The 25,158-nt window shown below is 42.9% G+C and overlaps 1 protein-coding gene across 10 annotated transcripts in view; it reads left to right on the top strand.

The window, feature by feature from the left end:
* The window catches only part of RAI14 (retinoic acid induced 14), a 100,148-nt gene that overhangs the window by 56,751 nt on the left and 18,239 nt on the right, over positions 1-25,158 (top strand). For all 10 annotated transcript variants that reach the window (XR_014556171.1, XR_014556172.1, XR_014556173.1 and 7 more), the window contains exons 4-7: positions 21,234-21,322; positions 22,415-22,479; positions 23,764-23,821; positions 24,871-24,941. Coding sequence is in view for 6 of the 10 variants with exons in the window: in XM_083702653.1 (XP_083558779.1) it covers positions 21,234-21,322; positions 22,415-22,479; positions 23,764-23,821; positions 24,871-24,941 (283 nt within the window). In the remaining 4 variants the exon portion in view is untranslated. The remainder of the gene's footprint in view (positions 1-21,233; positions 21,323-22,414; positions 22,480-23,763; positions 23,822-24,870; positions 24,942-25,158) is intronic.

Below are 25,158 nucleotides of genomic sequence, written 5' to 3'. Positions count from 1 at the left end.
CTGATTAGGAGATTGGTTCAGAAAGAGCACTCCTGCTTTTCTATGGGCCAAACAATCCATCACATAATTGGTTTTAAATTAAATGCAGGTCTGCCCTAATAACTTGTAATGTGAGGGCTCTGCAAATGATGTACGCCAAGGTGTCTGTTGTCTTCTGCTTTCTTCCATAGTGTGTCCTATCAAGACAATTTTTGTCTGCCTGTGGGTCCAGTATTGCAAAGTATCCTCAAGTCTGGAGAGAAATAGCTAGGGAGAAGGAATTGTGGACAGGAGAGAGTTCAGTGTTACTTGATAAACTCTCATTTTTGTGCAAAAATCACACCCTGATTGCCATCATTTTTTACATGTGAATTGGGACAGGCATGGTTTAGACATGCTATTGTCATGTGTAGGAAACCCTGTAATATATTTGTGTGGAATAATGCAGTAAAGGATAGGCACCTTTCTAAAAAATATTACTACACAAGACAGGGACAGGGAACCTGTGGTCTTCCGTGTGTGTGTGTGTGTGTATGTGTGTGTTTGGACTCCATCAACCTCAGCCAGTATGGCCAGTGGTTAGGGACGATCTCACTTGTAGTCAAAGAGGATCTGGAGGGCCGTGGATCCCACACCAGAAACCTCAAAGGTATTTGTATATGTTTCCTGTTCCAGTTCCAGTTCTGATGTCTCATGCAGAGTTTGCCATGCCTTTTTATTTTATTTTTAAATAGAAGCACAAGATTTTTGGCATTAATCTTTTACAGCCACAAAAAGAATCAATTTTCTGGACAGTTGAGAAATAGCTTAATATTTCATGTCCCTCGAAAAAGCAAAAGGCTTTGAAAATGTGGGCAGATTGGGAGAGAGGAAGAGCCATTCATAGGGAGAGTGAGTGACTCCTGGGCAGCTTCTTGCACACTATGAAGTTGAAAAGCACAGCCGTCCAGGCTTTGTTTATGGAGCCACACGCTTGGCTTCTTGCTTGCTCTGCTAGTTCTGTTCAGGAGCGTTTTCTGTTTGCATGAAGAGTTTGGACTTGATACCCCACCTTTCACTCCCCTTAAGGAGTCTCAAAGCAGCTAATAGTCTCCTTTCCCTTCCTCCCCCACAACAAACACTCTGTGAGGTGAGTGGGGCTGAGAGACTTCAGAGAAGTATGACTAGCCCAAGGTCACCCAGCAGCTGCATGTGGAGGAGCGGGGACGCGAACCCGGTTCCCCAGATTACGAGTCCACCGCTCTTAACCACTACACCACGCTGTATGAAGAAACGGAACGATGGTGTTGTCTGCAAGTGACCTGAACGGAATCCTCTTCCGTTGCATCTTAAATATGGCATTAAAAGGATCTGTATCGCTTTTGAAAAGGAAAAAAAAAGAATTTGAGTGGGCTTTAGCCAACTAAGTTTTACTCAGAGAAGACCTATTGAAATCAATGGACCTAAGTTATTCACATCTATTCATTTGACTGTGAGCAGGACTAATATTTGATACAGTCGGTTGGGTTCCCAAAAACACTCAAGCACATGAAATTTAAGTGTCCTGTTTATTTTGGCTGCATGCACACACTTCTTTACTGAGATTAGATTCTTCAGCCTCTGTAAATCCCAAGAGAGTGTGTTTCTTCAAGCTTCCTCAGCTGGAAAATGATGCATTACATGATCAGTTTTTACCAGGAAACAGTGGTTACCTGGGTTTGCATCAGAATCTCCTGCCAGTGGCGTAGCATGGGGGGTGCAGGGGGGCCGGCCGCACCAGGCGCAACATCTGGGGGGGGCACGCTCGCACTCGAGTGCTAAAATCCACGGGTTAGGGGGTTCAAATTACTTGCCTTGCCCCGGGTGCTGACAACCCACGCTACGCCACTGTCTCCTGCTAAAACAAAAGGAAGAAACTTGGTTTAGGATCGCCTTTCAAGGTGCTTTGATGACCTGGCTGTGGGACTTCAAAGCACCTTGCGCCTGCCATCATTCTGATATCAGGTGATTGACAGGGGCCCTTGATAATGATCTGTCTCACGGAGCTATAAAAGAGGTCTAAGAGCAAAGTTCATTTCTGCTGCATAGTTGCCCTTAGAGATGCCTTAGCTGATATTCCCAGCCTTAGATCTGTGCAGCCTCATTTTACGATGTAGCCATGGATGAATGATTTATCGATCCCATAACCGAATCGCTTCCTGGTGTGTGTGTTTACATAATTAGTCTGGAGGTGACACAAAGACCAAAATACAGCGACAAAGTCTGTTATGCAGCTAATTCTCCCAGTGGGATGGGGTTTTTTTGTATTTTTATTGTAATGGAACTGGCGACTGAAACATATCAACATTGCCCCCCTTTCCAAGAACCTTCCCTGATGCGAAAAACAGGAGTTTATCCTTTGCACTGCACTTATGCTAACTTTGCTCTATCTGGCTTATTACCATCATGGTTTGTTTCCTTTTCATATAAGAAGATTCTTCGTTTAGGAGGGGAAAACACCACATATGTACTCAGTTCTGAGCTTGCTTGGATCATCTGAGATAAGAACTACTAATAAAACATATTCAGGCTGGCAGGCTCTCTGGCCCAGTTCACATATTTTATTTTATTCCTCTGCTTTCTCCCCAGAAGCTCAATGGCTTTCTCCTGTCTTATCCTCATAATAGCAGTTTGTGAGAGTCATCCAGTGGGTTTCATGCCTGAGTGGGGATTTGAACCCTGGTCTTCCAGATCCTAGTCCATCACTCTAACTACTACACGACATTTGTTCACATATTTTAGCTGCTAGTGTGGAAGTGTTTCTGCTTTTTCGTCGTCTGATTCCACACAGATGTTGCCATTCCTGTAGGCTGAATCCTTTCCTGCTCTGGTTCATGGAGGAAATACGTTATACTTATACAAAAGGGAGGGTGTGCTGTGTGAACCCCTCTCTCCCCGCCTCTGGGATGCTCTCCCAAAAGAGATATGCCAGGAATCTATGCTGTATTCCTCCTGGCACCAAGTTTAAAAAGTCTTTATTTGCCTAGATAGTTGAAACGGGTGGTTGAGTGGTTTTTTCCCTTCCATTCAGTTGGGTTATCTTTTTTGCTTAATGATTTATGTTGCTTTTAATGTTGTTTTGTGGATTATACGATTTAAAAATGTTTATACGCACAGTTTTGGATAAAGGTGTAGTAACGGAAATTCCTTTAAATCAATAATAAAGGTATGATTGATGTGATTATGTGGAACATGCCCTTCCCATGTCATTCTGTTACCTATAGTTTTTTTATGCATGACATGTCGTTTTCACTGGCCTTAGAGAAACTGGAGTCCTGATTCCAAGTTTGGGGTTTTCACGAATGCTAAGCAATTTTCACGAATGCCAAGCAAGCAGCAACTAAATGATGTAGCTGATCTCTGTGCATAGACTAGAAAGACTTCAGTGGCTTTTCACAAAAGTATTTAAACATTTGTTGTGACTTACTTCCTTGGTTTTTTTTCAAAGAAGCACAGAAATATGCCTGAGGAGATTTGTCTTTTTGCGCATCAGATCCTCCTCCTGCCACCGGGAGGGGAGGTGGTGGTGGTTCAGCTGAGGTTAGGACAAGATACACCTTGGAAAAGCATGATAATTGCAGTGAATTCATGATACCTGCAGAAGTTGCTCTCAATGATTGATGAATTGGTGAAACTACCTGGGAAGGTTAGCTAAGGTAATTTTGTAGGAGGTGGGTAAAACTTTGCTTTACAGACTTAAAATTGCGTGGGTGCAGTAGGACACAGGAATAAGAGGGAGCAAGATATTTAGAGCATTTGTACCCTGCTCATCAGGGACGCGGGTGGCGCTGTGGGTTAAACCACAGAGCCTAGGACTTACCGATCAGAAGGTTGGCAGTTCAAATCCCCGTGATGGGGTCAGCTCCTGTTGCTCGGTCCCTGCTCCTGCCAACCTAGCAGTTCAAAAGCATGTTAAAGTGCAAGTAGATAAATAGGTACCGCTCCGGCAGGAAAGTAAATGGTGTTTCCGTGTGCTGCTCTGGTCCGCCAGAAGTGGCTTAGTCATGCTGGCCACATGACCCGGAAGCTGTATGTGGACAAACGCCAGTTCCCTTGGCCTATAGAGCGAGATGAGTGCTGCAACCCCAGAGTCGGTCACAACTGGACCTAATGGTTAGGGGTCACTTTACCTTTTTACCCTGCTCATCAGCCAAAAAGGCTCTTGGAGCAGCTTGGATGTTTGGATAGTTTGGCAGGAGAGCCATAGACCTGTGATGCAGCACATGCCTTGCTTTGCAGGAAGGTCCTGGGTTCAAACCACAACACTTCCGGGAAGATCTTGTATAAACTCTAGTCCAGAGAGCTGCTCAATATGCCACTGGCTGCTGCATTTTAAATAATGAATAATAGCAGTCATTCCCCACTCCCCCCCCCTTTTAATCTGGGCCACAGTTGTTGGGAAGCACAGGGTTTAACCCCTTCCTTCTGCCCTTGACCCCCTCCCCTCATTTCTGTTGCTGTGTTCGCATGGATTCTGCATCACTGCTTTCTCCAAAGATGCTGCAGCAAGTGATGACTCTGTATTACCCTCCAGCATAGGAGGCAATGTGGCTCCAAGTACCAGTTGCTGTGGAATGCAAGAGGGGAAGCTGCTTCTTCCCAGCTTCCCATAATCCTTTGGCTGGCCACCTTGCGAACACGATGCTGGATTAGATGTTCCTTTGGCCTGATCCAACAGAGCTCTTCTTAGATTCTTGGTTGTGTTGCTAATCTCTGGAGCCTTTCAGTGACTGAGAAGCTGCTTTTGAGGGGCGAGAGGGAGACAGACTTTGTCACTAATCGAACAGGTTTATTAGCATTCAGACCCAGTCCTGGGGGGATTTTTGACCTTCAAGAATAGGAATTTCTTAGGCAAAGCTTCCCACTGACATCTCACTCATTGTCGCTGCAACTGCTTTCCTGCTTATTCTCATTTACTCCTGCTCCAGTTGTGCTGTGTCAAGCTGGAGTGTGTAGAGATGTGCCCCAGGGGTGTGCAGCATGTGGCAAAGTGTGTGTGTGTGTGTGTGTGTGTGTGTATATATATATATATATATATATATATATACCTCGTCGAAACGTCGCCTAGACACCCCAACTTTTACACGGGAAGACACCCGAGGACACCAAAACCTGCATTCCTGTACCCGTGAAAATCTACGAAAGCATATATATATATATATATATATATATATATATATATAGTCTGATCTTCTATAGCAAGGGACCCTCCTTACAATTTTTCAAGGTTAACCAACTTCAACCCTGGCCTAGTTGGTGTGACTCGTGACAGTGCCTTCTCAGTGGGAACGCCCCGCTGGTGAGATGCGTCAGTCTCCCTCAGTGGACTTTCAGGAAGAATTTTAAAACATTTTGTTTACCCAGGGTTCTGATGGCCAAAAGATACTATTCCTGGCCACCCTGAAATTGTTGGTTCCGAGAATGTCTTTAACTGTTGTTGTTTTTTTGGCAAAATAATAATACTATTTGATCTGTTTGCTGTTTCAGGAAAAGGGTATGATATAAATTGAATAACTCACAGTATGAATAAATAATACAAAACTTATGGCTTTTATTCTGAACTTGGATATAAACTACCTGCTTCAAATGGTTGTGTAAATAACTATTCTGTAATGCTGCCTAGATTAGCTATTAGAAAAAAAGTTCAACTTGCTTGAGGTTTCTGAGTAATGTTGGGCTTGCTATTATTTTCTGGTGCTCTCTGGTCCTCGTGCAGTGTAGATGGATGTTGCTGAACCAAAAAATATGAAGAAACAATAAGGAACATTCACTACTAGTGAGTAAATTGCCGTATGCCAGTTGATGGGAATCTCAAGTAGGGAAAGCACTATCAGGTCTTGCTATCAGCATCTGGTTGGCCACAGTGAGACCAAGATCCTTCACCACATGAACCATTAGCCTGATCTCACAGGCTCCTCTCGCACTCTTAAATTCCTTGCACTGGTAAATAGGAAAACTGAAGAAGCTTCAACAGGTGCCTCTTGCGTTCAACTGCAGAATCATTTCTATTTACAACGCTGCAAAAGAGAGCTAAAGCTGAAGCAGGCTGCTACCCATTAATGAAACACTGTCATGAAACTTACTGAGTGACTTTGGCCTGCCACTCATCTTTGCATAGTCCTGCATCTCCCTCAAATTTGCTTTAAAGGGTTGGAGGGGGTCCCAGGACAGATTTAGAGTGCGTGACGGGTGGAGGGAGATGGAGTTGAAGCAGAAGTTGTTGCACAAACTGGATGACTTTGTTGCATACACCCCTATGAGGCATCGAGGAACAGATAGTCTCTAAAAAAGGTGTTTTATGCCTAGCCTTTGTGGGTCTCTGCCAAAGATTTCAAACTAAATTCAAGAAATGTTATAATTGCTGTTTTGACTGACAATTGTATTTATAACTTAATCTGATTAAAACTCTGAAACTCCCTAAAAGGGTGTGGGTTTTTGTAGCATTATTCTACTCCTTTTTTGTTACAAGCTCGGATCATTTGATGAACAGCTTTTAAGTTGGAATGAGCGTGACAACAGAGTTGCCCTTTCTGATAAAGCATGTTCTTGGTTGTTGTTTTTTTTAAATCACTCAACAGGCTGATCTTTTGCTAGTTAAAATTGTTAAAGAGAAGGTCAGGTTTCTTTACCTAAGGCAAGACAGGTCCAGAAAGTAGTTCATGCCCTAATTTCATCATAATGCATATGTGTTTTGTTCGAAAAAACAACAACAAAAAACCTTGACTGTATGATTGTTTCCTTAAGCACAAAGTCAATTGGTTTTTTACTTCATCCCCTTTTTGTTCTTCATCTCCAGAATAGTGGGAAAATAAAAAAGTAGTTAAATCATGCCTCTTCAATAAACCAAGGATTGGGTAGGAAGATATGGTTAGATATTCCTGACAATCTGTGAAAATATGTTAAAATACTTTACTTCTCCTAACAGAATTTGTAGACAGACACGGCAGTTTACAGACATTAAAATATTTAATTATTTTTTTTTAATTAGCAATTTTAAAAAGCAGCCATTGGCCACTTGCTATCGGTCAGCCCATCATTTGAAAAATAAGACTTTAGAGCCATCTTGCCCCCCAAATGACAACTAGATATTTCATTTTGGCCACTGTAAGTTTGGTATAAGGAGCCATTTAGCGCCTTGCTTATTTATCTGAGTTTCTGCAGCAATGACACTAGGACGATTGCATTGCAGGAGCAATGCAGGGCTGTACCACATTCAAGCATTAGCAGAATATGTCATACCACCAGCCCTCCTGCCAAAACTTTGGTTGCTGTTCGATTCGCCATGGAGGGGCGTAAAGAGCACTCTGCCCAGGTCTTGGCTCCCAAGGGAGAAGGTGGGAAGAGCCAGTGTGGCAGGCCATTTTAAGCCCTTGCTCAAGTCAAAACATAGCCCTCAAAATTTACTTGCCAGCCTAGTTTTTAAAGCTGTTTTCCTACCCATTCACCAACTCCATCTTCTGGAGGTTTTGCGAAGTACAGGTCCAGATCCAAGTTGGAAACCACTGAGGGTGACTGCTGAACCAATTCTATTGTCATGACAGGGTGAACCAATGTCCCAAATCTACCTGAGGTCAGGGCAAGGGAAGCAACAGAATGGGAAGAAGGAATCTCTCTCTTTCTTTCTTTCTTTCTTTCTTTCTTTCTTTCTTTCTCTCTCTCTCTCTAACTGGGGGCTGCAAATGAAGAAGCTGGATGCTCCATTCCCATCTAGGGTGAGGCCCAGCTACTTAAACCAAACACTGCAATCTGCTGACCTTGCAGGATTGTCTACCAGAAATCAACTTGAAGTCCTGTGCTTGCCATAGAGTTAATTTCAGGGCTATAAAAAGGTTGGGGACCTTTAAAGGGGATACTGTACTTGCTTCTAGGAATCTTAAATACTTCTCCACCCCTGTGGACAGATTAATGCCTGAAACGTTCCTAAATCCTCCTCCGCTGGCTGTGAGAAATTTTGGGGAGATTATTCTAGCTCAGTTTGGGGACTGCAGGTGCAAAAGAATACTTGCATCCTTTGCCTCACTCGTTCATTCCTCTCAGGGGGTTCTGTAGAGGGAGTGGGACTCAAGGAATTGTTTAAGGGCCAAGCAAAATGTGTGGCTTGCCACAATTGCTAAAACTAGGCATTGAAGTGCATTTGGGGAGCAGTCTGGATAAGGGATCACAGTTTTTATGGAGGGGAGCTTTCACCCTCCCCTCCCCTGGCTCCAAAGGAACCATTTTACCCATTGCTCTGTGTGTGTGTGTGTGTGTGTGTGTGTGTGTGTGTGTGTGTGTTTGTTTCTGGACTGCAGTGGTTGAGGGGAAGGGTTAACCCACAAACACGTGCTAGACCACACTTGATTTTAATGTCTGTTTGTTTTAGGGTGGTTGTTTTTGTTGATGTTTTTTTTTAAAAAATAAGATAATGAAGTTCTAACTCTGCTTAATGTCTGCCACCTAATCTAAAATCTGCCCCCTGTATTTTTTAAACAAAGTATAGGAAAATGAGTTACACCCTTTAACCCTATCTGGAGCCTCTTAAGTGACTGGAGTGGGGGGGGGCATAATTTCTCTTTTTTATTAATGGTGCCTGTTTCTATTTGATGTGGTGTGTCAGCACATGCATCCAGTTCTTGCAGAGGTAGTTGAGTAAAAAAAACGAGTAACTTCCGTGATTAGCTTAAGTGGTTTATTTCAGTTCTCTTTGTAGATCAAAGTAACAAAACTACTGCATGTTGGTGCTGATGTTTCATTCCAGCTTCTTGAGAGAGGCTTTGGCTAGGAGCAAGCTACTCAAGGAGTGCTTGAGCTCTTGGCGTTTTTAAACATTTAAAAATTCACTAGGCCTATTTTTCCATCAGCTTCACAGCAGAATTCAGGAGGCTAAATGGAGCTGGGAATGAGAAACCCTTAAAATCACTTCCGGAGGCGGCGCGAACGGTAATGGCTGCCCTTTCCTAACCGGGAGAGGGAAGCTACGCTGGAAAAGGGTCGTCCGCTACGGCGAAGCGGAGACCCATTCTGGAAAACCGCAGGCAGCGGAAGCCTGCGGTCTCGGGACCCGGCGGGCGCCAGGAGCTACCCCCGAAACGTTGAGGGAACCCCGTAAGGGGCTCCGGATCGCAGAGGGGGTAGCGGCGCTGTGGGTCTATGCGCATTCAGCGGAGCGAAGCCGCGTTGCCGTTGCCGGTGAGCGCCGACCTTTCTTCCTTCAACACAAGATTCCAAAACGTAACAACCCGTGAGTAATTGAGGACTTTACTAAATTTCGGGACTAAAATATTGAAAATAAGCTGAAAGCGGAGAGACGAGGAAAAGGAAGTCCGTCCTCCGCAGCCATTGATTTTTAAAGCAAAGAGCAGGAGGAGTGGAGGCATAGAGAGAACTTTTGACAGCTCAGATTGAGCACCCGCAGAAATTACTTTTCCTTTTAAAGACTGTAAGCAATTGATTTTTGGACTTTTATTAGGACTTATATATTCCTTTCTTTGTGGATTACAATTCTGTTTAAGAAGCCCAGGTGTCAGAACTGCCTGAGCAGTAGAACTGTCAGACTGCAAATTTGGATACATTCTATTTAAACTTGGAGACAGTCTGAGGGAGTTCAGAATGGTTACGTTCTTGCATTTTGGAACTCCAGTAAGCACAACTTGAAATATTGTGGCAAACCTAAAACCAACTCTGCTAAAACTACTTTTGTGAAGATCCCTAAGAATTGGTTTAGATTTTGTATGTGGAATGGACTCTTCTTCCTAGGACATTTTATGCTCCCCCTAGAGGATTGAGGACTTACAACAAAAACATTGTTTTACTTTCTATTTCCCGGCCCTCTGTTTGATTGCTACCATCTGGGCCGTAGCTTTCCCATGGGAATAACTCAGCTTGACCTTGACTGCTAGATATTTTTGGAATGAGTGGCGCAAAAAGAAAGGGATTAAGAACCAGACAAACAACTCTGACAACCGTAACTGCAGCCTCACAAGCACGCAGATCATCTGTGCCCACTTTGCCCTCGGAGGAAAAAGTTACCTCCCTGTCACAGGCAGGGGAGGAAGAAACTGAGGATTTACAACTAGAAGAGATGGCCTCAGGAGGATCTGGTTCTGTATTAGAGAGAATTCTTGAGAAATTGGAGTCTTTGGAGAGGAAAGTTGACCAACAAACTGCGAAAATTGACCTTAATACAGAAACTTTAAACAAATTATCTGGGCAAGTTGCACAGAATGCACAAGCAATCGGACAACTGAAGGAGGCTGCAGGTGAAAATCAGAAACTGGCCGAAGAGACCAGCCAAAGAGTGGGAGAGTTGGAAAAAGAAGTAAGGCCGCTCAGTAAGCAGGTCGGAGAACATCAGACCTATCTCTCTATGTTGGAACTTCGGAACAGGGAGATTAATTTAAGGATAAGATCGATACCAGAAGTGGAAGAAGGTAATCTAGCTGAGTTTCTGACCAAAGAATTCTCCAAGTTCTGGGGTTTAGAGGAGGAAGATTTTAAAATTGTGTCAGCCTTCAGACTTGGAAGACTTACAAAGAGAGAAAGGCCCAGAGACTGTTTGATTACGTTGAGATCAAAGGAGGAAAGGGACAAGATTTTGGGCCTGCACTACGGAAGCTCTTTGAACATTTCGGACAAAAGAATTGAGATTTTTAAGGACATTCCTAAACAGCTGTTGGATCTTAGATCTGAATATTTGGACTTAGTAAAACTGCTGAGAAGCAACTCAATCATCTTTAGGTGGGACTTTCCCCAAGGACTATCTTTTACCTTTAGAGGGAAGAAGATCAAAATTAGAACTTTGGAAGATAGGGATAAGTTTTTGACTGCCTACGGTGAGGACCTTCATAAAGGACTTGAACTACCCTCAGGGTCTGAACCACCACAGGTGCCTGTACCTCAGAACCCTGAAGACTCACAGAACAAAATACCATCCCAAGGAAACTAAACAGATCTATCCAGGATGTCTCTGCAACTTTTAAGTTGGAATATAAATGGCTGCAACAGCCCGGAAAAAAGGAAGAAAATCTTTCACTTATTAAAAAAGGAGCAACTAGACATTACTTGTTTACAAGAAACACATGTGACTAGGCTCCACAGAAAAATATTGGTAAATAAAAGGATAGGCCAAGAATTTATATCTTCGGATTTAGTTAAGAAGAGAGGAGTGGTGATATATGCAAAGGAGAGCCTCTCACCAAAATTTCTATTTAAAGATGAACATGGAAGAATTTTGGCAATTGAAATACAGCACCAAGGAGAGAAAATTTTGATATTAGGAATCTACGCTCCAAATGAAGGGAAATCAGAATTCTACAAGAAGTTGCATGAGATTATGCTGGATTATCTGGACTATGATAACATCATTATGATGGGAGATATGAATGGGATCGTTTCTACAAACATGGATAGGTCACAAAGCCAAAAGGTTACTAAAGAAGGCAGACTACCAAAGACCTTTTTTGAAATGACAGACAACATGGACTGGATTGATATATGGAGGACAAAGAACCCCTTAGGGAAAGAAGGAACATTTTTCTCTGAAGCCCAACTGACTTGGACAAGAATTGACCAAATATGGATTTCTAGAGGTCTGGCTCCTAAGGTGAAGAAAGTGGAAATCTGCCCAAAGACCTGCTCCGATCATAACGCGTTGAAAATGGACATGACATTATTACCAACCGGCTCCTTTAGATGGAAGATGAATGACAACTTGTTTAGAGATCAGGAGATTATCAAGAAGGCCCAAAAAACAATAAAGGACTATTTTGAGATAAATTTGAACACTGCTGTGGAAAAAAGAACAATCTGGGACGCAAGCAAAGCTGTGATGAGAGGGTTCTTGATACAACAGAACGCCATAAAGAAAAGACTACAAAATGAGAAAAAGGACAAGATTTTGGGGAAAATTAAAGAGTTAGAGAAGAAACTAAGAGTAAACCCGAAGTCACAGCCGATTTTGAGAGAAATTAAACTTCATCAGGCACAATATTCCAAACTGATAAATCAGGAAATAGAATGGAAGATTAAATCAATGAAACAAAAAACATTTGAATCGGCTAATAAATGTGGGAAACTGCTGGCTTGGCAGTTGAAGAAGAGACAAAAGCTGAACATAGTAACAAATTTGGAAATAGAAGGAAGGAATATTCAGAACCCGGTGGAAATTAGAAAATGTTTCCAGAAATATTTCAAGAAATTATACACTCAAGGGCCACAAAAGGAGGAAGAGATTGCAAAATTTTTGGAGAAAAATGGACTTAAAAAACTATCACAAGAAAATAGATCACTCCTGAATAGTAAAATAACACGACTAGAGATAGAACAGGCCATTCAGAATATGAAGTTGGGCAAGTCTCCAGGGCCAGATGGCTTGACCTCCAAGTACTATAAGACATTAAGTGACTATTTGATTCAACCACTGCTGGAGGTCAGCAATGAAATTATGGAGGGAAAGAAGGCGCCTGAATCGTGGAAGGAAGCTTTCATCACATTGATACCAAAATCAGAAACTGAAAAGACACAACTTAAGAACTACCGCCCCATTTCCCTTTTAAATGTGGATTACAAAATATTTGCTGACGTTTTGGCAGGAAGATTCAAAAGAGTTTTAAATGAGATAATTCATAAAGACCAGGCAGGCTTTCTCCCAGGAAGACATTTATTTGCTAATACAAGGAACATTATTGACATTTTGGAACTCTTGCAAACAAATATTAATACTAAAGCAGTTCTAATTTTTATAGACGCGGAGAAGGCCTTTGATAATATTTCTTGGAAATTTATGAAGGGGAATTTAAAAGAAATGGGAGTGGGGCGGGGTTTTGAAAATGGGATTGACGCGATTTACTCAGAACAAAAGGCAAAACTGATAGTTAACAATGTGGTTACAGAAGAGTTTAAGATTGAAAAAGGGACACGACAAGGCTGCCCGATTTCCCCCTTGCTGTTTATTTCTGTCCTGGAGGTGCTCTTGAACTTGATTAGAGGGGACCGGTTGGTGCAAGGGATTCAGATCGGAGTGAAACAATATAAACTTAAAGCTTTTGCAGATGACCTTGTTTTGACATTGCAAGAGCCAGAATCTAGTACAAAAAGAGTGTTACAATTGATTCAGGACTTTGGTCGGGTAGCGGGCTTTAAACTAAACAAACAGAAAACTAAGGTGTTGGGAAAAAACTTGACAGATGCAGAGTCAGAACGGTTTCAGAGAGAAACAGAACTAACTGTGGTTAAAAAAGTAAAGTACCTAGGGGTAAACATAACAGCAAAAAATCTGAGTCTATTTAAGGATAATTATGAAAAATGTTGGTCTGAAATTAAGAGAGACTTGGACAGTTGGTCAAAATTGAAGCTTTCTTTGTTAGGCCGAATTGCTGCTATTAAGATGAATGTATTGCCTAAGATGTTGTTTTTATTTCAAACATTGCAAATTGTGGATAAGACGGAGTGCTTCAGGAAGTGGCAGAGAGATATTTCTAAATTTGTCTGGCAGGGCAAAAAGCCCAGAATTAAGTTTAAGATATTAACTGATGCGAAAGAAAGAGGGGGCTTTGCCCTGCCAGACTTAAGGTTGTACTACGAAGCCGCAGCTTTCTGCTGGCTAAAAGACTGGCTACTTCTAGAGGACACTGATGTGTTAGATTTAGAAGGTTTTAACAATGCATTTGGCTGGCATGCATACTTATGGTATGACAAAGTTAAGATCAATAAGGCCTTTAAGAACCATATTGTCAGGAAAGCAGTGTTTAATGTCTGGACAAAATACAAAGACCTATTGGAAAATAAAACTCCAAGATGGCTATCACCTCTGGAGGCTAAGGCCCGAAAAAGACCCAATATGGAGGCCAAATGGCCGAAATATTGGGAAATAATAGAGAAAGAGGGTAACAATTGGAAATTGCAGAGTTTGGAAAAAATGAAAGATAAAGTGCGAGACTGGTTACATTACGCTCAGATTCAAGAAATTTTTAAAAAGGATAAAAAGTTAGGATTCCAGGTGGAGAAATCGAAGTTGGAAACAGAATTGTTAGAACCTAAGACTAAAGTACTTTCAAGAATGTATAACTTGCTGTTGAAATGGAATACACAAGATGAAATGGTTAAGTCGGCCATGATAAAGTGGGCACAGGATATTGGGCATAATATTATGTTTGAGGATTGGGAAAGGTTGTGGACCACGGGGATGAACTTCACGGCATGTAATGCTCTGAAGGAAAATGTAATGAAAATGATTTATAGGTGGTACATGACCCCAGTTAAACTAGCCAAAATATGCCATGTGCCAGACAACAAATGCTGGAAATGTAAGGAAAATGAAGGAACATTCTTTCACCTCTGGTGGACTTGTCCCAGGGTGAAGGTCTTCTGGGAAATGATATATAATGAGCTGAAAAAGGTATTTAAGTATACCTTCCTTAAGAAACCAGAGGCCTTCCTCCTGGGCATTGTCGGCCAGATGGTGCCAAAGAAGGACCGAACATTCTTTTTGTACGCAACAGCAGCAGCAAGGATACTTATCGCCAAGAAGTGGAAAACTCAAGATCTACCCACTCTGGAAGAATGGCAGATGCAGCTGATGGACTATATGCAACTGGCCGAGATGACTGGCAGAATTCGAGACCTGGGAGAAGAGAGGGTTGAAGAAGATTGGAGGAAATTTAAGATTTATTTACAAAAATATTGTGATTTGGCGGAAAGTTAAGTAGGATGTTTGATCATAAATAATTGGCCACCACAAAATCGGATCGAAATGGGATGTAAAGTGAGATTAAGAGAAACTAATTTACAGAGGATTATATTTAAATGAGTGGTTATAAAATTTGCAAATTAGATGATAAATTGCTGGGAAAAATTTATGATGATGAAAATGGCAGCGGGAGATGTGAGGAAGTCCAAAGAAGTTATGAAACTTTGTTGAGATAAAAGAAAGGTTGTTTATTTCCGTACTTTATTTTGTAAAAACCCCTAATAAAAATTTATTAAAAAAAAAGAGAAACCCTTAAAATGGTGTGAAAATTTGTTTAGCTGCATGGACATAAGGTGTTACTTCCCCAATGTTACGTTAAAAAAAAGTTGCACTTTAGCCAGATGAGTTCTTAGCAAAGAAGAATGGTCTCCATCAGTACTGCACTTAGTTCCACAAGCTGACTTGGTTCAAATGTAATGCTAAACTACGGTTTAGCTTTACATGAACAAATGGCAGCATGGCCATGAGAAGGAAACTGGAAGATTCTGATTCGATTTTATACAAATCATGCCTTGTTACTTCTAAACCTGCTACTGTGGTTAGTCTTAACTATGGTAGGTAAAGGTAAAGGGACCCCTGACCATTAGGTCCAGTCATGACCAACTGTGGGGTTGCAGCGCTCATCTCGCTTTATTGGCTGAGGGAGCTGGCGTACAGCTTCCGGGTCATGTGGCTAGCATGACTAAGCCGCTTCTGGCGAACCAGAGCAGCACACGGAAACGCCGTTTACCTTTGCGCCGGAGCGGTACCTATTTATCTGCTTGCACTTTGATGTGCTTTCGAACTGCTAGGTTGGCAGGAGCAGAGACCGAGCAACAGGAGCTCACCCCGTCGTGGGGATTCGAACCACCGATCTTCTGATCGGCAAGCCCTAGGCTGTGTGGTTTAACCCACAGCGCCTCCCGCGTCCCTTCTCTTAACTATGGTGCAGAGAAGCAAAAGAGGATCAGAAACAAAGATTTGAGTTTGAAGCCCAATTTCTATCTTTCCTAGGCAACATAGACAACACTAAACAAAATGGACCATTGATCTGACTCACTTTAAAGCCACTTTCTCTCTATTTTTTTTGGGGGGGGGAATAAATTTTATTAGATTTTCAAGAGAAAGTATCTTTTTTTGTTCAGACTGAAATATTAATCTAGATAAAATAAAAACATAGATCCATCAAAAAAAGAAAGGAAAAAGAAGGGAGGAAGAAAGAGAAATAGAGCTAGAAGAAAGATTAAAGAGAGAGAAAGAAAGAAAAGTTAAGAAACTAAAGAACTTTCGATTATTTGTCAGTCAGCATTATTCAACTCATCCACTCCAGTAAAACACCCAGGATGACCACTTTCTATAGATAACCAACCTTATCGTCAACCTTCAAACCCAAATACCATTTCTTTTTCTTTTCAACACAAAAAGTCTGAGAGGTTTCCAATCTAGTAAATGTTGACAACGACTTGATTGAACATGTCAGTTTTGCCATCTCAGCTAAGTCTTGTCGTTTTAATAACCATTCCTCCCTTGTTTGTTTGCAATGAGTCTTCCCATCATGGTGAACTGGAAGGATACGTCCTACGCTATGTGCTCCTCAGAGCATTCTCCTTTCCTCTGGTTCCCATCAACTGGTATTCAAAAGTGTACTGCCTGACAGTGGAGATGGAACACAGCCACTAGGATTAGTAGCCATCAGCAGCCCTTATCCCCCACGAATTTGTAGCCATTGCTATTACTGCTTTTATTAGCAAGGGGTGTATGCTTATCTCTAGGCTTATCTCTGCCCCCTTCCCAAGATTCCTTACTTGCATCTTGTCTGCCAGTCACCTTCACAGTCAGGGGAAAAACAACGCTGTCCAGGGTTGTAAAGACTGCAGAGAGAATAACTGGGTGCACTCTTCCCACCTTGGATCAAATCTATGCTTCCAGGTGCCATAAGAAAGCTGCAGAGATAGCGCAGGATAGTGCGCACCCTGGAAATGATTTCTTTCAGCTTCTGCCTTCTGGAAGAAGGTACAGGGTTATAAAGACTAGGACTAGCTGCCAGTTTCTACCCAAATGTGATTTTGGTTTTAAACGCATTGTAAGGAGTCTGTATAGGGACGCAGGTGGCGCTGTGGGTTAAAGCCTCAGTGCCTAGGACTTGCCGATCGAAAGGTCGGTGGTTCGAATCCCTGCGGCGGGGTGCGCTCCCGCTGCTCGGTCCCAGCGCCTGCCAACCTAGCAGTTCGAAAGCACCTCCGGGTGCAAGTAGATAAATAGGGACCGCTTACCAGCGGGAAGGTAAACGGCGTTTCCGTGTGCGGCTCTGGCTCGCCAGAGCAGCGATGTCACGCTGGCCACGTGACCCGGAAGAGTCTCCGGACAGCGCTGGCCCCTGGCCTCTTAAGTGAGATGGGCGCACAACCCCAGAGTCTGTCAAGACTGGCCCGTACGGGCAGGGGTACCTTTACCTTTACCTTTAAGGAGTCTGTATGGGAGTATATTGTATTTAAAAATGGGGTATCAGAGTTTTTAGGGGGCTAACCAGGTTGGGATAGCAGGCTTGTTGGGTTTTGAATGTCTTATGTAGATTTTCCAATTTTGTTGTTCTGTATGGGACAATGACAATAAAGATTATCGTAGATTATCGCATCGTAGAAGTATAAAAAGTTTTCTTCCTGTCTCCTTATGTGCCCATTTCCATAAGGATCACCTGTGCTGCAAAAGTCTTGTGTTGCGGCCAGATACATAACGCCCCCTCAAGCTTCTGAGTACTTCTACATCCACGCATGCTCATCACTTGAAGGCCCTCACACTAACATGCACACGGTGTCCCGTGAAAAGGTATTGAGTCCAAACTGAAGTTCTTTCTCTGGTGGGGAAGCTACGATGACTCATAGCGCATCTGCGAGCCAAGGTTTGTTGCTGTGGTCAGTGAACGGTGAGCATCCATGTGCAAACTGGTCCTAAGAGATGGCTTCAAATTTAATCACATCTGCTGAAAGTGGCTGAGGCAAGGCTCCTTCAGTTTGCAGCTGGAATGTGTTTGGCTTTGTTGAAGTGGGAGCTGGAGGAACGAAAGGAGTCCTTGAGTTTGGAACAAGGAAGGAAGTGGAAGGATTGTGTTCTTTTCCTCAGCTCGAAATCCCATGGGCATAGAAATCACAGCCTCTCCTCCACAGCAGCTGAGGAAGGGAGTATCTCTTGATAGATGCCTAGTTGTGGTTAAAAGCAATGATACGCAGGCTAAAGAAATCCATGTTTGGAGCCTCTGGTTTCTATGTTTGTCGCCACTACTGGAGAGGCCCTAATATACCATATTTTTTCGCCCTATAGGACGCAATTTTTCCCCTCCAAAAATGAAGGGGAAATGTGTGTGCGTCCTATGGGGCGAATGCAGGCTTTCGCTGAAGCCTGGAGAGCGAGACGGGTCGGTGCACACCGATCCCTCTTGCTCTCCAGGCTTCAGGAAGCTATCCCCCCAGCCCGGCAAGCTCCCAGAGCGATGCCAAAGCTGCGCGCACCTTCACCATCGCTCTGGGACCCGTTCTGGGGGCTGGGGTGGGGGGAAGCTCGGGCTGGGGGGGGAAAATAATTTTTTCTCCTTTATATTTTTCCCCTTTATTCCCCCCCCCAAAAAAATCTAGGTGCGTCCTATGGGCTGGTACGTCCTATAGGGTGAAAAATACAGTAATTTCATCCTTATTTCAACAATTTTGTTTGTTTGGGCAAAGGCATTTAGTCCACCGGGAAGCCATAAATCACCAAGGGGTTGTTGGCAAGGGAGACATGCTGTTTTGAAAGAGACTGGACATACACCCCAGGAAAAAGGGGGTGCAAATAGTTTGCATTGGAGAGGGATGTTTTCACTCAAAACAAGCCTCTAGACAATGTGCAAAGAGTTCAGAATGTACTGCAGACAACGCCACTGCAAATAAATATATCTAAATGTGTTCCCAGAATAGAACAGGCACTTTTCTTGTGCTTTGAGTTGCATATACTGTGTTCTTGAATGATCCCATATTGTCAAAGGCACAAGTCCTTTGTTGGTCCCGCATTCCAAAAGGGGGGGTGGGTCTGCTTTTTATGTATTCAGTTTTAATTGCTTTTATTTATTGAAATAGGTAGGTAGTGTTGCAGGATAACTGTGCTGTCCAGCTTTGCCTTCTGGGTGGAGAACATGTGTTCTCCCAGAAAGTCATTTTATTTGACGCCACCTAGAAGGGACTGGGTGCTTATATGGAGCCCTCGGTGAAGACTTTTTCTGTTTGTCTCTAAGATGAAAATCAAACCGTTACAAGTAAAGTGTATTGTGGCACAGATTTCTTATGCAAGCAAAGGCCAGAAAGTTTAATGGCCACAAAGTTTAATGTCATCAATGTCACCATCACTTTAGCCAACTCGTTCCTCCAAGTGTTTTAATTATTGCAAATGCTGTTAAAATGTATACACACCAGGAGTGTGGTTCGCACGTTTCTACCCAAGTAGCTCTTTATTTTTGTAAACTTATTTGAGTGTTATGGATTTAGTTTTATTTGAATGTTTACATCATGCTATCTCCTAACTAAGTTATGAGCCAAACTGTTGGCTAGAACGTTGCCTCTTTCCAGTCCAACCATGTATACATAGTTTAGAGAACATTTCCTGGGAACAAACTGTTTATAAAGTTCAATTCATTGGTGCCTTGGTAAGCAAGTTTTAGTTCTTAGTTATTTGTAAATAGATTTGTCGTCCAAAAATGTGTTCTCTCAGTGGGCTCTAACAGACCTTCTTGAACGATTTGCCTTTTTAAAGACTTAGTTTATTTTAAAATACTTGATTTGGTCATTATCTGCTGCAGTGGCAAAGCCAGCTAAAATTGGGGTGGGGAAATGTAAATGGTACCGTTAATAAACTTAGGTGTCTAGCTCCTCCCCTTTGACCTTACCGCCTTGGGCGACCATCCTAAATATCTTCGCAGAAACTTACGAAAAGCTTGGCCTATCTCTCAACATCCAAAAAACCAAAGTGCTGCACCAACAAGCACAAAACCCCTCTGCAACACCACAAATCCAACTCAATGATCTAACGCTGGAAAGAGTTGATCACTTCTCCTACCTGGGCAATTATCTTTCCACAAGGGCCAAGACTGATGCCGAAATCCAGTGTTGCCTGAGCTCTGCGAGTGCAGCTTTCTCCCGATTGAGTTTTTGAAGACTGGGACATTCGCAGAGAAACCAAAATGCTTGTTTACAAAGCTATTGTACTACCAACCTTACTGTATGCTTGTGAAACATGGATCACTTCTAAACGCCATCTCCAACTCCTTGAAAAATTCCATCAATGGTGTCTCTGAAAAGTTTTACACATCACTTGGGAAGACAGGCGAACTAATGCCAGTATACTGGAAGATGCAAAGATCACCAGTGTCAAAGCAATAATTTTTCAACATCAACTTTGTTGGATTGGTCGTGTTGTTCAGATGCCTTCCATGTATTGTCTTCCAAAGCAAGTACTCTATTCTGAACTTAAAAATGGAAAGCGTAATGCTGGTGGTCAACAAAAGAGGTTTAAAGGCTCTCCCAAGGCAAATCTTTAAAAATGTAGTATAAACACAGACAATTGGGTAACACTGGCCTGTGAGTGCTCCAATTCGAGAACAGCCTTTACCAAAGGTGTTATGGACTTTGAAGATGCTCGAACTCAGGGACAAATGTCCTAAGAGGAAGGCATTTTTGGCAAACCCTCACCGTGATCAGCTCCTGTCCTGAAACCTATGTCTCCACTGTGGAAGGACGCGAGGATCCAGAATTGACCTCCACAGTCACTTATGGACTCACTGTTAATACCATGTTCATGGAAGACAATTTTACTCAGCTACGAGTGATGGTAGAAGAAGAAGAAGAAGAAGAAGAAGAAGAAGAAGAAGAAGAAGAAGAAGAAGAAACCACCACCACCACCACCACAAACAACTTCTTAGATGGAGAACAGTTCAGTCCACCAGGACACTGAACTTAAGGTGGCAATCCTTAGGACCTAGAATATCAGCGTTCAAATCACCACTTGGTCATGAAACTCACTGGGTGACTTTGGGCAAGTCACTGTCTCTTAGCCTAACCTATCTCACAGGTTTGTTGTAAGGATTAAATGAGGAGGGAGAGAGCCATGTACACCACCTTGAACTACTTGGGGGGTAAATGTAATATAAATGCAGTAAATGTGTGTTGAATGTTCTTTCAATGTAGCTCTCTGAGGAAGCCAAGGTCAAATCCTGTCTCTTTTCTGAAGCTCACTGAGTGATCTTGGGTCTGTCATACTATCCCTCAACCCAGCCTACCTTACAGAGCAGTGGTGAGCATGCCGCCTTGAGTTCTTGGCAGAAAAGGTGGGGTAGAAATGTAGAAAATTCCAAAGACATTAATTTCTTCTGAAGGCACACATTAACTGCGATCTACAGGAAATTTAACCTACCAGTTCCTTTTTGCTTACAGTGGAGTAATGCCAACTGAGCTGGAGATAATGGAATTGAACCAGATGACTTGCAATCTATCTCTATCTCTCTCTCTTTCAGCTTCCACCTGGCTGCCTCCAAAGGGCAGGCAGAATGCCTCAGGATTATGATGACTCACGGTGTGGATGTAACAGCACAAGATGCGACAGGTACTCAAACTCGGGGGGGGGGGGTCCGCACCCCTTTGCTCCCCTTTGTTTTTGTTGCTGTTTTTGAGCTTTCACCACACATGTAAATAGGCTTTTTTGCATGCTCTGCTTACAAATGAGCATGTGCAGGTGTCTTATGCTGAATTGTCTTGCCCAGGGCTGTCTGCAGTACCCCCAACCCTTGTGATCTCTCCAACCTCTTCAGTTTAATTTGAAATGTTGGACGCTGCATCTGAGATTATAGGTCCTGCAAAGTGAGCCATCTACTTCTGTACTGTGTCGCCCCTTCTCTGTCTTTTTGTGCTGGATTCACAGTTGCGCAGCACACACCTTGTGAAATCGGGCACTTTTAGTTTGCTCAATACGCCACATGTATTGAAAACCCAGTGTATCATTTCATCCGCATCTGTAGACTAAGCCGAGCTGGCTTTTTGATCCAGGCAGCTATGGAACCCCTGAAGAGCATCTTAATGTCAGTATGTATAGAGTTTACAGGAAAGGACTTAAGCCAATGGTTGGGAAATGGGCCATATGTGATGTCAGGTGGTATGGTGGGCAAAGACATAGCTGCACCTAAAAGGGATTTGAAGGTACAGGCACTCCTTCAGGTATACAGGGCCAAAGGCCGTTCAGGGCTTTAAAAGTCAGCACCAAGACTTTGAATTGTGCTTGGAAACGTTTGCAGGAACAAGACCCGCAATGTAAGGTGACTGACAAGGACTTGACTGTCAGTTGGCTGCATGTTGTAGGGTGGGGTGGAGAGGTAAGAATCCACTCCACTGGCTGGATCCAGTTCTCCATCCTTGACTTAAGCCAAATACAAAATTACCTTGGCAAGTATATTTGCTGCAACTTTACCTGGATTTGCACTTAACTTGGGGTGGAGGGAGTACCAGTATATACCCATTGTGGACCACTCTGTATTGCATCGATACGTTTAACAGGGAACAAAGCAGGTTCTTCAAGTCTGGAGAGGGACATCCTCTCACAGTAAACCTGTTTCATGGTGTTCCAAGTCCAGAGGATCACTTTATGTATAATAGTGTGCTTCACAATTCTTGGAGTATTTGAAATCATTTCCCATTTGTGCAGGGCACAGTGCATTGCACCTTGCAGCCAAGAACAACCACCCTGATTGTGTCAAGAGGCTCCTTCAGGTGAAGTATATTTTCTGTTTCTCTTCACTGCCACTTCTGAAGTTCTGATAAACACTAGCATGCTTCCAAGTTCTCTTTTAAAGCAGCCATCTTAGTAGCACATAAGAGTACAGAACAGTTGATATTTAAGGACTTATTTGTGCCCAGGAGTATGAGAGGATTCTTAACCTGTGTTGCCCAAATAAACAGGCGTATACTGAGAACTTTTGCCCATCTAGTTCAGAATTGTCTATATGGACTGTTAACAGCTATCCAGGGTTTCGGGAAAGGGAAATTCCCAGTCCTACCTGGAAGATGCCTGGGATTGAATCTGGGATCTTCTGCACGCAAGGTAGATGTTCTTGCCACCAAGCTATGTTCCTTCTAGCCACTTTCCCCTGCACTTCAACATAATGAAAGCTAGTGATGTGGTGTTGTGACACCAGTTCTGGAGTATGGTTCTTGCTGTTATGATCTGGTCATTAGTGGTCAAATATGATATACACTTAATCTGTAAAATCCGAGAGAATTGCTTTGGCAAATGTAAGAGCTGCAGTTGCCCAAATAAAACCCATGTTTGTTGTGGGAGGCGCTGAAATCTGCCAACTAAAATACTTCTTGTCCAATTTGTCCACGGCTGGATTTGGTAGTGCCTGTTAAATGAATAATTGAGTGGTGTATCTGTGTGTCTACTCAAAATTCCTCTAGTAATCTACCTGTAGGAATAGTTCCAATGATTTTTTCCCTTACCTCTTTTAGGGATCCATATGGATTAATTTAACAAACTATTATGTTTAAGGAAGGCCATTTGATTTCAATGCAAAAACAGGTGGAATACATTTCAAATAATTGTTCATATCCATTCCCCCCCCCCTTTGCATGTACTTTTATTTTAACCAGTCAAGGACAAACTGCCCCAAACTGCTATCATGTGGCCTTGATCACCCACCAAGGGGTGTCTCCGAGACAGTTGTTGTGATCGTGCAAAGACTTTCCTCCTCCTCCAAAACCCACAAATCAGTTCTGGGTATTCCCCAACTTTCACAATCATATGCGGGAGGAGGAGGAGGCAGGGAAGAAGAAATGTTTGTGTGAGCAGGACATCGTTGTTGGATACAAACCCAAATGAAACCTGGGTCCACGAACCTTCATTTTACTTTTTCTCCAGTCTTTAAAGAAGGCTCTAGGTAGCTGTCTAAATTTTCTTCGTATTCCACAAAAGTATTTTTCCCCCAAATAGCAATGAACTTCAAAATGCTTTTTGCTCCATGCCTTGCTAAAAGACTCATTTTTGCCATCCTACAGTCTAAATGTCCACCAGAGAGCACTGATAGCTCTGGGAAGACAGCTTTACACTATGCAGGTAATATTTCTACTTCCCTCTCTCTTTCATATTCCCATACCCCACCTTGACCTTGTTAGGTCCGCCCTACGCAATCCATGCCTACACAATGGGAGTTCCACAACTAGGGTCCCTGTGCAATGAGCTCCAGGCCTCTCTGTGATGAGCTATGGTCATCAGTGAGATTGTAAGCAGCCTCCCCTGCCCCACTCATGCAATGGGACTTCTCCCCACCCTGTACTCACCCTACTTGTTCCCCTTCCCCCAAGCAGATTTAGGAAGTGCAGTGGGGGGAGAGGAGGAAACACCCCATTGCACAAGCAGACTTCATTCTACACATGCACCAACTTCGCTAAATCTTACCCAGTTTCTAAGCCCCAAACCCTTCAGGTCTTTTTAGGTTAATCTTAATACTTTGAATTGAGCCCAGTTAATACATAGGTAGCCAGTAGAGATGCAGAGCTGGTCTTGTATGACATCAGCTAGAAATACTCTTGCAGCTGCATTCTCACTAGTCAGACCTTCTTCAAGGGCAGTCTTACTTAAAGTGCATAAGAATTAAGAGTAGATGGTTGGCTCTTTCTTTCTTTCTTTCTTTCTTTCTTTCTTTCTTTCTTTCTTTCTCCCTCTCATACACCGCTTTTCAGGAAATTCTAGTTTGTCATTGTTGGAGACAAGATGAAGAACTATATCAGCCTTCTCCAAGCTGGTGCCCTGCAGATGTTGTAGGACTACAACCCCCATCTTCCCTGGCCATTGGCCAAGCTGCTGGATGTTGTAGTCTAGAGCACCTGCAGCCAAACTTCTGCTGGAGGGCCGCTGGTTATATAGGGGTGGCAGAAATGTGGTTTCGTGTGATTTCAGCAAGGCTGGAAAAGTCTCTCCAGTAGTATGGACCCTGCAGGAGTTTTGAACAACTAATCTCACAGTTCCTTGAATAGCTAAAACAACTTATTACAGCATAGTCCATGATAGCTTATGCCACAACAGAATATTTAAGGTGCTATGGGACTCCTTATTGTGTTCGCTCTTGCTCTGATTTTGCAACTCTCATTTTCTTCTTCTTTTAGCTGCTTGTGGCTGCCTTCAAGTAGCTCAGCTCCTGTGTGAACACAAGTGTCCAATTAATGTCAAAGATGTGGTACGTAATCATTATCTCATGGATAACTTAGTGGGTTAACAAAACAAAAAAACCTTAAAAGCTATGCAGTGTACTTCAGTTTCTGAAACCTCGTTTTTAAATCTTCTAAGCAGGGCAGATTCCCTCTTGTCTGCAGCAAATGAGTTTCTTCTTCGTTCACTGTATTTCTTCCAGTTAGCACATGTGACGTCTGAGTGGGAGGCCCGATCAGCACATT

This window comes from Podarcis gaigeae (assembly GCF_964106915.1).
Source record: "Podarcis gaigeae genome assembly, chromosome: 11".
Classification (NCBI taxonomy): Eukaryota; Metazoa; Chordata; class Lepidosauria; order Squamata; family Lacertidae; genus Podarcis; species Podarcis gaigeae.
This window is presented reverse-complemented; position numbering and strand designations above follow the sequence as displayed.